The following is a 14409-nucleotide window of genomic DNA, read 5'->3' as shown; positions in this document are numbered from 1 at the left end:
AATAAACAAATACAAAATGGGAGTTGTCACAGTTACTATTTGCTGATGATACTGTGCTTTTGGGATATTCTAGAGAGAAGTTGCAAAGGTTATTGGATGAGTTTGGGAGGGCGTGTGAAAAAAGTCAAAACTGCACATAGATAAGAGTAAAATGATGAGGGTATCAAACGAGTTAGGTAAAGAAAAATTAGATATTACAGTGGAGGGAGGGAGTATGAAAGAAGTGATTTTTTTTTTTTTAACAAGTCGGCCGTCTCCCACCGAGGCAGGGTGACCCAAAAAAAGAAAGAAAATCCCCAAAAAGAAAATACTTTCATCATCATTCAACACTTTCACCACACTCGCACATTATCACTGTTTTTGCAGAGGTGCTCAGAATACAACAGTCTAGAAGCATACCATATAAAGATACACAACATATCCCTCCAAACTGCCAATATCCCAAACCCCTCCTTCAAAGTGCAGGCACTGTACTTCCCATTTCCAGGACTCAATTCCGACTATATGAAAATAACCGGTTTCCCTGAATCCCTTCACTAAATATTACCCTGCTCACACTCCAACAGATCGTCAGGTCCCAAGTACCATTCATCTCCATTCACTCCTATCTAACACGCTCACGCACGCTTGCTGGAAGTCCAAGCCCCTTGCCCACAAAACCTCCTTTACCCCCTCTCTCCAACCCTTTCGAGGACGACCCCTACCCCGCCTTCCTTCCCCTATAGATTTATATGCTTTCCATGTCATTCTACTTTGATCCATTCTCTCTAAATGACCAAACCACCTCAACAACCCCTCTTCTGCCCTCTGACTAATACTTTTATTAACTCCACACCTTTTCCTAATTTCCACACTCCGAATTTTCTGCATAATATTTACACCACACATTGCCCTTAAACAGGACATCTCCACTGCCTCCAACCGTCTCCTCGCTGCTGCATTTACCACCCAAGCTTCACACCCATATAAGAGTGTTGGTACTACTATACTTTCATACATTCCCTTCTTTGCCTCCATAGATAACGTTTTTTTACTCCACATATACCTCAATGCACCACTCACCTTTTTTCCCTCATCAATTCTATGATTAACCTCATCCTTCATAATTCCATCCGCCGACACGTCAACTTCCAAGTATCTGAAAACATTCACTTCTTCCATACTCCTCCTCCCCAATTTGATATCCAATTTTTCTTTATCTAAATCATTTGACACCCTCATCACCTTACTCTTTTCTATGTTCACTTTCAACTTTCTACCTTTACACACATTCTCAAACTCATCCACTAACCTTTGCAATTTTTCTTAAGAATCTCCCATAAGCACAGTATCATCAGCAAAAAGTAACTGTGTCAATTCCCATTTTGAATTTGATTCCCCAAAATTTAATCCCACCCCTCTCCCGAACACCCTAGCATTTACTTCCTTTACAACCCCATCTATAAATATATTAAACAACCATGGTGACATTACACATCCCTGTCTAAGACCTACTTTTACCGGGAAGTAGTCTCCCTCTCTTCTACACACCCTAACCTGAGCCTCACTATCCTCATAAAAACTCTTTACAGCATTTAATAACTTACCACCTATTCCATATACTTGCAACGTCTGCCACATTGCTCCTCTATCCACTCTATCATATGCCTTTTCTAAATCCATAAATGCAATAAAAACTTCCCTACCTTTATCTAAATACTGTTCACATATATGCTTCAATGTAAACACTTGATCTACACATCCCCTACCCACTCTGAAACCTCCTTGCTCATCCGCAATCCTACATTCTGTCTTACCTCCAATTCTTTCAATTATAACCCTACTGTACACTTTTCCTGGTATACTCAGTAAGCTTATTCCTCTATAATTTTTACAGTCTCTTTTGTCCCCTTTCCCTTTATATAAAGGGACTATACATGCTCTCCGCCAATCAGATATTTGAAAGTAGATTTGTCAGCAGATGGGTTTATGAAGGACAAAGTTAACCATAGAATTGATAAAGGAAAAAAAGTGAGTGGTGCATTGAGATATCTGTGGAGACAAAAAACATTATCCAGGGATACAAAGAAATGTAAGAGAGTATAGTGGTACCAACACTCTTATATCTGTGTGAAGCATGGGATGTGAATACTGCAGTGAGGAGGAGGCTGGAGGCAGTGGAGATGTTGTCTAAGGGCAGTGATAAGATAAGATAAGATTTCGTTCGGATTTTTAACCCCGGAGGGTTAGCCACCCAGGATAACCCAAGAAAGTCAGTGCATCATCGAGGACTGTCTAACTTATTTCCATTGGGGTCCTTAATCTTGTCCCCCAGGATGCGACCCACACCAGTCGACTAACACCCAGGTACCTATTTGCTGCTAGGTGATCAGGACAACAGGTGTAAGGAAACGTGTCGAAATGTTTCCACCCGCCGGGAATCGAACCCGGGCCCTCCGTGTGTGAAGAGGGAGCTTTAGCCACTAGGCCACCGGGCCTGGTGTAAATATTATGAAGAGAATTTGTAGTGTGGAAATTAGGAGGAAGTGTGGAGTTACTAAAAGTATTATTCAGAGAGCTGAAGATGGGCTGTTGAGGTGGTTTCGTCATTTAGAGAGGATGGAGAGGAGGGTGTATCAATCTGTAGTGGGAGGGAGGAGAGGGTAGGGGTCATCCTAGGAAAGGATGAAGGGAGGGCGTAAAAAGAGGTTTTGTGTGCAAGGAGCCTGGACATGCAGCAAGCATATGTGAGTGTGTTAGGAGTGAATGGAAATGAATGGTTTTAGGGAGCTGATGAGCTGTTGGAGTGTGAGCAGGGTAATATTTTATGAAGGGATTCAGGAAAACTCTTTAGCCAGACTTGAGTCCTGGAGGTGGGAAGTGCAGTACCTACACTTTAAAGGTGGGGTTTGTGTTATTGACTGTTTAGAGTGACATCTAAACTGTCACATCTGGGAGCTTCTGTAAAGACAGTGATTGTGTGTGAGTGATGGCGAAAGAGTTTCTTTTTTGGATCACCCTGCCCTCGGTGGGAAGTGGCTAGCATGTTGAAAAAAAAAAAAAGCTGAGCAATTGGCATAATTAAGGAACTCTTAATTTTCTTGTTGGAAAAATGTATAGATAAAAAAATTATACGTATAATTTTCAGTTCAATTTTTTAAATTTTTCTATGCTAATTTTTTTACTTTATCCACAGCAACGGGCTGAGCAGAACAAACTATTTGTTTACATCAAGATTCCAGAACTACCAGTACGTGTGAGCTATAAGGGCAAGAAAGAAAAGAACTTGGAAGATGTATCTAATTTTAGATTAGTTGTTCCAACTCTAGAATATCACAATGTTACATGGACCTGGTTGGACTTCCTCATGGCCATGAAGCAGGACTCCAAATCAGCTTTGTTATCACAGGTCACATTGCATATTATTTGTCATACAGTATTTTGCATGCTACCCATGTTCTGGGTCACCTTGAAATAGTGATGAAGTTTGAAGTCATGAGTAAATAGAGGCAAGCTTTTTCCATTTGTCAAAATGTGGTGATTCTTGTAGTTTAAGATTTGGGATGAATTATGGATATGGTTTGTACTGCAGTTGTTTCATTTGTATTTTAATTATGATATCTGCTTATCTTTTAACATCACCCATCTACATAAAAAGCGGTAAATAAAATAAAAGGAAATATAATCACCATCACTCACTTACTCAATAGATGTCTTTTTCAGAAGTGCATGGATATCATGATATAAATGACCCTCTAAACTACACCATCCCCATCCCTCCTTCAGAGCTTAGACCTCTACTTTCCACATCTAAGACTTGAGTCCAGCTAACTGCTTTTCTTTAATCTTTTCATAAATGTTACCCTGCTCAGATGGTTAACATAAAATAAGGCCAACATAAAGTTGTACACAATACACCTGAGATAATCGATAACATTATCATGTATAGAGAAAACATGAATGTAGCAGCTGCATTGGGAGTCTTCATTGTACTTTATAGAAGTTGCAGAAAGTTTAGAAATAAGAAATATAGAAATTTGGAGAAAAGAATTTCTGAATACAAATTCACTTGTGATATAAACAACAGTAAAAGTACTTGTATTGAACATGACAAAAAATAAAAACAGGAAAAAGATTCATAAAAACTGCACTAGAATAGCATAAAACTTAACCAAATTGATATAAACAGTGAATATACTATTCTATTATGCTTGATGACAACATGCCAAGACTATCTGTGCATGCCTAATCATTCACATTCACCTTATTCCCTTTTTTGTTTCATTTATAAGTAACCAGCCCTGTGTACTTCCTCTGAGTGTAACTGGTTTCAAGGATTTTTTCCTACCATTGCATCTTGGCCTTTGGCCAGTCTTCATTATTTATTCAATCAGGCTGTTACTGTTAGTAGTCCATTGCCCCACATAACCATAAGAGGCTGGTTGATGCTCAGTAATGACTCACAAGTGAAGGGACTAGGCCTAGTCCCAGGTGAGGAGTTGTAGAGAAAAAGCCTCCTTACACCTTTTGCTTCTGTTAACATAGCAGAAAATGGGTACTTTGATGTTAGCTGACTGTCATGGGCTCTGCCTTTCATCCTGGAGGTGGAAGTATACCAAAGGTAGGGCTGGGCTTTGAAATGAACTGAAGTAGGATAGTAGCTCAACCTGTAAATCCAGTTGTTTAAAAAGATAAAAATGCATACATACTGTACATCAGTAGGAATAAGTCTTCTCGGTCCTTGCATACAGTTCATCCTGAGCAGAGATTATGATAAACCTTTACTAACAATACTTACTGTTTATGAATTTTAAATTGACAACATAATCCATACCTCACACATACAAGAACATAAAGGAGCACTGCAGCAGACCTACAGTAAAAAATGCACAAACAAAATATAATTTTAGTCTTGACAACTTTATTTGTGCTGCATGTTTTTTTTTTTTTTTACACGCCGGCTGTTTCCTACTGAGGCAGGGTAACCCAGAAAAGAAACACTTTCACCATCATTCACACATAATCACTGTCTATCTTTGCAGAGGCATGCAGATATGACAGTTTTGATGTCTCTCCAAGTAGTAAATATCCCAAACCCCTTCTTTAAAGAGCAAGCATTGTACATCCCACCTCCAGGACTCCTTGATAACTGGTTTCCCTGAATTCCTTCACAAAATATTACCCTGCTCTCATACTAACAGCTCGTCAAGTCTCGAAAACCATTCGGCTCCATTCACTCCTATCTAACACACACACACACATACTTGCTTCATGTCCACGCCCCTTGCACACACAATCTCTTTTACCCCCCTCCCTCCATCATTTCCTTTACTTAATAAATGACTTTAAACATTTCCATCACTAACAGTGACATGTATCAATTTTTTTTTTTTAACACATTGACCATCTCCCACCGAGGCAGGATGACCCAAAAACGAATGAAATACTTTCACCATCATTCACACATAATCATTGTCTTTGCAGAGGCACTTAGATGCAACAGCCAATATCCCAAACCCCTCCTTTAAACTGCAGGCATTGTACTTCCCACCGCCAGGACTCAAGTCCGGCAGTTTTATAACCACTTTTCAGCAGATATTATTTTGGTGTGTTCTTCTAAAATATTTTTATTTTACAAATCTCAGGGTAATTTGAATTCTGATGTCTTTGGCCTTCTGGCAGAACAGCTGTTGAATTAATGATGGTGAATGTTTTTCCCTTCTATTGGGTCATCCTTCCAGACAACTAGTATGTTAAAAAGATTAAAAAAAAGATATGACCATAGTACTACTTAAATTAAAAAGATTAATTTAGAGTTCAAAACAAAGGCATTAAAAATAAATAATTATTGAATTATTTGTTTCATAGGCCATCAAGCATAAATTGAATCTGGCCCACTTCCGAGCAGATGATACGTCCATGCCAAACGAGGAAGAGAAAGCCCGTCTTCTTCTTGGTAGCAAGTTAATGGTGAGTTTGAGGTAGCCTTAATATTTTTTCAAATACTGTATTGTACTTTATTAATCTGAGTAGTCTTTGTGTAGTGATTTCAAGAACTTATATTTCTCATACTAACACGAGAGCCAAAGTTTTTGGTTGTACAGCATCCAGTTGTGTTTAGGAATCAAGTAGTATGTTGTTAGTGTTAGGCTATGTTCATTGGAAAATTTGCAGCATGTCCTCAGTAGACCAATGTTTGTTTATAAAAGATTCAGAGGGGTAGCAATAATGCTGAAGGATCAGTTATGGAAGGAGAAGAGGGAATATAAATGTGTAAATTCAAGGATTATGTGGATTAAAATAAGGGTTCGATACAAAAAGTGGGTCATAATAAGCATGTGTGCACCAGGAGACGAGGAGTGTAGAGAAGAAAGAGAGATTTTGGGAGATGTTAAGCGAATGTATAGGAACCTTTGAACTAATTGAGAGAGAGTAATTGTGGTAGGGGACCTAAATGCTAAAGTAGGAAAAACATTTAGAGAGAGAGTGGTAGGTAAGTTTGGGGTGCCAGGTGTAAATGATAATGGGAGCCCTTTGATTGAACTTTGTATAGAAAGGGGGTTTAGTTATAGGTAATACATATTTTAAGAAAAAGAGGATAAATAAGTATACAAGATATGAGGTAGGGCGTAATGACAGTAGTTTGTTGGACTATGAATTGGTATATAAAAGATTATTGAATAGACTTCAGGATGTACATGTTTATAGAGGGGCCACAGATATATCAGATCACTTTTTAGTTGTAGCTACAGTTAGAGTAAAAGGTAGATGGGATACAAGGAAAATAGAAGCATCAGGGAAGAGAGAGGTGAAGGTTTATAAACTAAAAGAGGCAGCAGTTAGGGTAAGATATAAACAACTATTGGAGGATAGATGGGCTAGTGAGAGTATAGGCAATAGGGTTGAAGATGTATGGGGTAGGTTTAAAAATGTAGTGTTGGAGTGTTCAGCAGAAGTTTGTGGTTACAGGAAAGTGGGTGCAGGAGGGAAGAGTGATTGGCGGAATGATGATGTAAAGAAAGTAGTCTGGAGAAAAAGTTAGCATATGAGAGGTTTTTGCAAAGTAGAAGTGATACAAAGAGGGAAGAGTATATGGAGAGAAAAGGAGAGGTTAAGAGAGTGGTGAAGCAATGTAAAAAGAGAGCAAATGAGAGAGTGGGTGAAATGTTATCAACAAATTTTGTTGAAAATAAGAAAAAGTTTTAGAGTGAGATTAACAAGCTGAGGAAGCCTAGGGAACAAATGGATTTGTCAGTTAAAAATAGGAGAGGAGAGTTATTAAATGGAGAGTTAGAGGTATCAGAACGATGGAGGGAATATTTTGAGGATTTCGTGTATAGGGCAAGGAGGAATAACATCTTGTAGGAGTGAGGAAGAGCCAGTTGTGAGTGTGGGGAAAGTTCGTGAGGCAGTGGGTAGAATGAAAGGGGTAAAACAGCTGGGATTGATGGGATAAAGAAAGAAATGTTAAAAGCAGGTGGGGATATAGTTTTGGAGTGGTTGGTGCTATTATTTAATAAATGTATGGAAGAGGGTAAAGTACCTAGGGATTGGCAGAGAGTGTGCATAGTTCCTTTGTATAAAGGCAAAGGGGACAAAAGAGTGCAAAAATTATAGGGGGATAAGTCTGTTGAGTATACCTGGTAAAGTGTATGGTAGAGTTATTATTGAGAGAATTAAGGGTAAGACAAAGAGTAGGATAGCAGATGAACAAGGAGGCTTTAGGAAAGGTGGGGGGTGTGTAGACCAAGTGAAACATATAGGTGAACGGTATTTAGATAAGGCTAAAGAGGTTTTTGTGGCATTTATGGATTTGGAAAAGGCATATGACAGGGTGGATAAGGGAGCAATGTGGCAGATGTTGCAGATGTATTGTATAGGAGGTAGGTTACTGAAAGTAGTGAAGAGTTTTTATGAGGATAGTGAGGCTTAGGTTAGAGTATGTAGGAAAGAGGGAGATTATTTCCCAGTAAAAGTAGGCCTTGGATAAGGATGTGTGATGTCACCGTAGTTGTTCAGTATATTTATAGATGGGGTTGTAAGAGAAGTGAATGGGAGGGTCTTGGCAAGAGTTGTGGAGTTAAAAGATAAAGAATCAAACAAAAAGTGGGAGTTGTCAGTTACTTTTTGCTGATGACACTGTGCTCTTGGGAGATTCTGAAGAGAAGTTGCAGAGATTGGTGGATGAATGATGGATGGATGATGTTATGAATGAGAAGAAGCTGGATGTCCTGCCTTTAAGTGAAACAAAGCTGAAGGGGGTGGGAGAGTTTCATTGGAGAGGAATAAATGGGATTAGGTCAGGGGTTTCAAATAGAGTTAGAGCTAAAGAAAGAGTAGCAATAATGTTGAAGGATAAGCTATGGCAGGAAAAGAGGGACTATAAATGTATTAATTCAAGGATTATGTGGAGTAAAATAAAGGTTGGATGTGAGAAGTGGGTTATAGTAAGCATATATGCACCTGGAGAAGAGAGAAGTGTAGACGAGAGAGAGAGATTTTGGGAAATGTTGAGTGAATGCGTGGGGAGTTTTGAACCAAGTGTGAGAGTACTTGTGGTTGGGGATTTCAATGCTAAAGTGGGTAAAAATGTTATGGAGGGAGTAGTAGTTAAGTTTGGGGTGCCAGGGGTAAATATAAATGGGGAGCCTTTAATTGAGCTATGTCTAGAAAGAGATTAGGTAATAAGTAATGCATATTTTATGAAAAAGAGGATAAATATACAAGTTATGATGTAGCACGTAATGAAAGTAGTTTGTTAGATTATATACTGGTGGATAAAAGGTTGATATTGGCAGTTTGGAGGGATATGTTGTGTATCTTTATATGTGTATGCTTCTAGACTGTTGTATTCTGAGCACCTCTGCAAAAACAGTGATAATGTGTGAGTGTGGTGAAAGTGTTGAATGATGATGAAAGTATTTTCTTTTTGGGGATTTTCTTTCTTTTTTGGGTCACCCTGCCTCGGTGGGAGACGGCCGACTTGTTGAAAAAAAAAAAAAAAAAAAAAAAAAAAAAAGGATGATGGGTAGGCTCCAGGATGTACATGTTTATAGAGGGGCAACTGATATATTGGACCATTATTTAGTTGTAGCTACAGTTAGAGTAAGAGGTAGATGGGACAAGCGGAAGGTGGCAACAACAAGTAAGAGAGAGGTGAAAGTGTTTAAACTAAGGGAGGAGGAAGTTCGGGTGAGATATAAGCAACTATTGGCAGAAAGGTGGGCTAGTGCAAAGATGTGTAGTGGGGGGGTTGAAGAGGGTTGGAATAGTTTTAAAAATGCAGTATTAGAATGTGGGGCAGAAGTTTGTGGTTATAGGAGGGTGGGGGCAGGAGGAAAGAGGAGTGATTGGTGGAATGATGAAGTAAAGGGTGTGATAAAAGAGAAAAAGTTAGCTTGTGAGAGGTTTTTACAAAGCAGAAGTGTTACAAGAAGAGCAGAGTATATGGAGAGTAAAAGAAAGGTGAAGAGAGTGGTGAAAGAGTGCAAAAGGAAAGCAGATGATAGAGTGGGAGAGGCGCTGTCAAGAAATTTTAATGAAAATAAGAAAAAATTTTGGAGTGAGTTAAACAAGTTAAGAAAGCCTAGGGAACGTATGGATTTGTCAGTTAAAAACAGAGTAGGGGAGTTAGTAGATGGGGAGATGGAGGTATTAGGTAGATGGCGAGAATATTTTGAGGAACTTTTAAATGTTGAAAGGGGAGGCGGTAATTTCATGCACTGGCCAGGGAGGTATACCATCTTTTAGGAGTGAAGAAGAGCAGAATGTAAGTGTGGGGGAGGTACGCGAGGCATTACGTAGAATGAAAGGAGGTAAAGCAGCTGGAACTGATGGGATCATGACAGAAATGTTAAAAGCAGGGGGGATATAGTGTTGGAGTGGTTGGTACTTTTGTTTAATAAATGTATGAAAGAGGGGAAGATACCTAGGGATTGGCAGAGAGCGTGTATAGTCCCTTTATATAAAGGGAAGGGGGACAAAAGAGATTGTAAAAATTATAGAGGAATAAATTTACTGAGTATACCAGGAAAAGTGTACAGTAGGGTTATAATTGAAAGAATTAGAAGTAAGACAGAATGTAGGATTGCGGATGAGCAAGGAGGTTTCAGAGTGGGTAGGGGATGTGTAGATCAAGTGTTTACATTGAAACATGTATGTGAACAGTATTTAGATAAAGGTAGGGAAGTTTTTATTGCATTTATGGATTTAGAAAAGGCATATGATAGAGTGGATAGGGGAGCAATGTGGCAGATGTTGGAAGTATATGGAATAGGTGGTAAGTTATTAAATGCTGTAAAGAGTTTTTATGAGGATAGTGAGGCTCAGGTTAGGGTGTGTAGAAGAGAGGGAGACTACTTCCCAGTAAAAGTAGGTCTTAGACAGGGATGTGTAATGTCACCATGGTTGTTTAATATATTTATAGATGGGGTTGTAAAAGAAGTAAATGATAGGGTGTTTGGGAGAGGGGTGGGATTAAATTATGGGGAATCAAATACAGAATGGGAATTGACAGTTACTTTTTGCTGATGATACTGTGCTAATGGGAGATTCTAAAGAAAAATTGCAAAGGTTAGTGGATGAGTTTGGGAGTGTGTGTGTAAAGATAGAAAGTTGAAAGTGAACATAGAAAAGAGTAAGGTGATGAGGGTATCAAATGATTTAGATAAAGAAAAATTGGATATCAAATTGGGAAGGAGGAGTATGGAAGAAGTGAATGTTTTCAGATACTTGGGAGTTGATGTGTCGGTGGATGGATTTATGAAGGATGAGGTTAATCATAGAATTGATGATGGAAAAAATGTGAGTGGTGTGTTGAGGTATATGTGGAGTCAAAAAATGTTATCTATGGAGGCAAAGAAGGGAATGTATGAAAGTATAGTAGTACCAACACTCTTATATGGGTGTGAAGCTTGGGTTGTGAAAGCAGCAGCGAGAAGACGGTTGGAGGCAGTGGAGACGTCCTGTCTAAGGGCAATGTGTGGTGTAAATATTATGCAGAAAATTTGGAGTGTGGAAATTAGGAGAAGGTGTGGAATTAATAAAAGTATTAGTGAGAGGGCTGAAGAGGGGTTGTTGAGGTGGTTTGGTCATTTAGAGAGAATGGATCATAGTAGAATGTCATGGAGAGCATTTAAATCGGTAGGAGAAGGAAGAAGGGGTAGGGGTCATCCTCTTTCGAGGATGGAAGGAGTAAGGGAGGTTTTATGGGCGAGGGGCTTGGACTTCCAGCAGGCGTGCATGAGCGTGTTCGATAGGAGTGAATGGAGACGAATGGTATTTGGGACCTGACGATCTGTTTGAGTGTGAGCAGGGTAATATTTCGTGAAGGGATTCAGGGAAACCGGTTATTTTTATATAGTCGAACTTGAGTCCTGGAAATGGGAAGTACAATGCCTGCACTCTAAAGGAGGGGTTTTGGGATATTAGCAGTTTGGAGGAATATGTTGTGTATCTTTATACATATATGCTTCTAAACTGTTGTGTTCTGAGCACCTCCACAAAAACAGTAATTATGTGTGAGTGAGGTGAAAGTGTTGAATGATGATGAAAGTATTTTCTTTTTGGGGATTTTCTTTCTTTTTTTGGGTCACCCTGCCTCGGTGGGAGACAGCTGACTTGTTGAAAAAAAAAAAAAATCTAAAAGAAGAAAATTAAAAGTGAATACAGGAAAGAGTAAGGTTATGAGGATAACAAAAAGATTAGGTGATGAAAGATTGAATATCAGATTGGAGGGAGAGAGTATGGAGGACATGAATGTATTCAGATACGTATTTGGGAGTGGACGTGTCAGCAGATGAGTCTATGAAAGATGAGGTGCATCTTAGAATTGATGAGGGGAAAAGGGTGAGCGATGCACTTAGGAGTCTGTGGAGACAAAGAACTTTGTCCTTGGAAGGAAAGAGGGAAATGTATGAGAGTATAGTTCTACCAACACTCTTATATGGGTGTGAAGCATGAGTGATGAATGTTGCAGTGAGGAGAAGGCTGGAGGCAGTGGAGATGTCATGTCTGAGGGCAATGTGTGGTGTAAATATAATGCAGAGGATTCATAGTTTGGAAGTTAGGAGGGGGTGTGAGATTGCCAAACCTGTTGTCTAGAGGGCTGAGGAAGGGTTGTTGAGGTGGTTCGGACATGTAGAGAGAATGGAATGAAACAGAATGACTTTGAGAGTGTATAAACCTGTAGTGGAGGGGAGGTATTTGACAAATGCGATCGTGGAGTGATAGCACACAAAATGAAGGCCATGGGCATTACCAGGAAGGTAGGCAGATGGATTTTCGGGTTCCTAACACACAACACAAAAAGTAGTAGTGAACAGGGCAAGATCCAGCATCAGTGAAATCAGAAGCTCAGTGCTCCAAGGTACTGTCCTGGCACCTCAGCTGTTCCTCATCATCATTGCAGACAGAGATAAAAACACCCGGCACATTGTGGTATCATTTGCAGATGACACTAAAATAAGCATGAAAGTCACTACAGTAGAGGACACTGAAAAAGCACAGGAAGACATAAACAGGGTTTTCCAGTGAGCAGTGGAGAACAACTTGACATTCACTGGTGATAAGTTCCAGCTGCTTAGGTATGGAAAGAATGAAGTACTCAAAAGGAACACTATATACAAAACTCAAGAGGGTCACCAAATAGAACATAAGGAACACATAAAGACCATAACAAGACAAAGATCATGACAGCCAGGAAGATGACGGGGTGAGTATTGAGAACTTTCAAAACAAGGGAAATAATGCTGATGGTGACACTTCAAAATCACTAGTGTTCCCTCACTTAGAATATTGCTCAGTGCTGACAGCCCCGTTCAAAGCAGAAGAAATATCAGAGCTGGAACAAATACAGAGATCGTTTATGGCTCACATTGAGCCAATAAAGCACCTAAACTACTGGGAATGCTTTCAAGTCTTGAACACATACTCATTGGAGTGGAGGAGAGAGATACATGATAATATATACCTGGAAAGTACTCGAGGACCTGGTCCCAAACCTCCACACTGCCATAACAACATACTGGAGTGAGAGATATGGGAGGAAGTGTAAAATAAACCCAGTGAGGAGCAGGGGTGCAGTGGGGACAATAAGGGAATACTATCAACATCTGGGGTCCCAGACTATTCAACATCTTACCAGAAGATTTCAGAAACACGGCTGGAACAAGTGTAGAAGCCTTCAAGAGAAAACTGGACAGGTATCTTCACCAGGTGCCAGATCAACCAGGCTATGATAGATATGTGGGGCAGCAGGCCTCCAGCAGCAACAGCCTGGTTGACCAGGCAAGCACCAGACAAGCCTGGCCTATGGCCAGGCTCGGAGAGTAGATAAACTCTCGAAACTCTTCAAAGGTATATCAAAAGTATGTCTAATTTTTGACCAGATACAGAGTTATTAAAATAACTGGATGATTTTCCATAATGGCACCCCTGAAGGACAGGAAATTCTCAGAAAAAAAATGTTAAGGACTTGGATAGGTATTTAAATATATGTAGATAATTATTTATTGTTTGAACTGAAAAGAGGGAGCCAGCTATTATTGTTTGGATAGCTAAATGTCCATTAGTGTGCCTGTATATGGAGCATAGTACAGTATATGTTTACTCATTAATGTTCAAGTGAGTTTGTTTTTCTGTGTAAGATATTGGTAATTAATTTACAGAAAATTTAGTTATCAATTTCTGATATTAATGTTCAAATTTTATTACTTTTTAAATAGCCACCTGAATCCAAAGGCACAAAGAAGAGCCTTTTCAAATTCAACAGATAGCCAAGCAGATAAACCTCATCCTCGTTAATGCTTTTCATGGAAAAGACGTACAGGTAAATTGAAAAAAAAAACAAAGTGTATGTCATGTAGTACCATTCATCTCATTGTTGCATGACTAATATACAGTGTAAGTTTAGGGCTGTAATGATTATGCTCAAATCTGTTGATAAATCTTATTTAGCTCATTGTTTCTCATTATTAATTGCACTTTTAAGAGTATAGAATTTAGATGTTTATAATCTTACTCTGTTCTTTTGGACATAATTTTATTTGCATGACATTGGAGAAAGCTGTTAAGATTTTTTGTGCAGAATCAACCTAGCTTTATATATGAGGAATGACTTCATAACAAACTCTCAAGGAATATATTTAGACTTACTGGTAATCATCAATACTTAACAGATTTCTTCATCCTGATTCTTGTGTTGTGCAAATCTTTCTTTACCTAAAATATTTTCTTTTAGATTGAGAGTTGTAGGTCTTGGAAGATTTCATATAATATTTTGGATTAAATTTATCCTCTTTTAAAATTTTTAAGAAGAAAGTGGAATTAGGGGTTAAAGAAGGCTGTGTCATTTATGCAATGAACTTTTAAGCTCAATATTTTTTAATGAAACAGTGAATGCAATATTTGCAAGGTTCCATGACACTATCT

At 38.9% G+C, this 14409-nt stretch overlaps 1 protein-coding gene across 2 annotated transcripts in view; it reads left to right on the top strand.

Annotated features, from left to right (window-relative positions):
• hob (bridge-like lipid transfer protein family member hobbit) overlaps positions 1–13879 on the top strand; it is a 238733-nt gene extending 224854 nt beyond the window's left edge. For both annotated transcript variants that reach the window (XM_053770361.2, XM_070094472.1), the window contains 3 exons: positions 3176–3388; positions 5848–5949; positions 13704–13879. In XM_053770361.2, coding sequence (XP_053626336.2) covers positions 3176–3388; positions 5848–5949; positions 13704–13754 — 366 coding nt within the window. In that variant the 3' untranslated portion in view covers positions 13755–13879. The remainder of the gene's footprint in view (positions 1–3175; positions 3389–5847; positions 5950–13703) is intronic.
• Positions 13880–14409: the final 530 nt, after the last annotated feature.

Source organism: Cherax quadricarinatus, chromosome 4 (genome assembly GCF_038502225.1).
Source record: "Cherax quadricarinatus isolate ZL_2023a chromosome 4, ASM3850222v1, whole genome shotgun sequence".
Taxonomy (NCBI): Eukaryota; Metazoa; Arthropoda; class Malacostraca; order Decapoda; family Parastacidae; genus Cherax; species Cherax quadricarinatus.
Note: the sequence above shows the minus strand (reverse complement) of the source record. Positions and strands in the feature narration are given on the sequence as shown.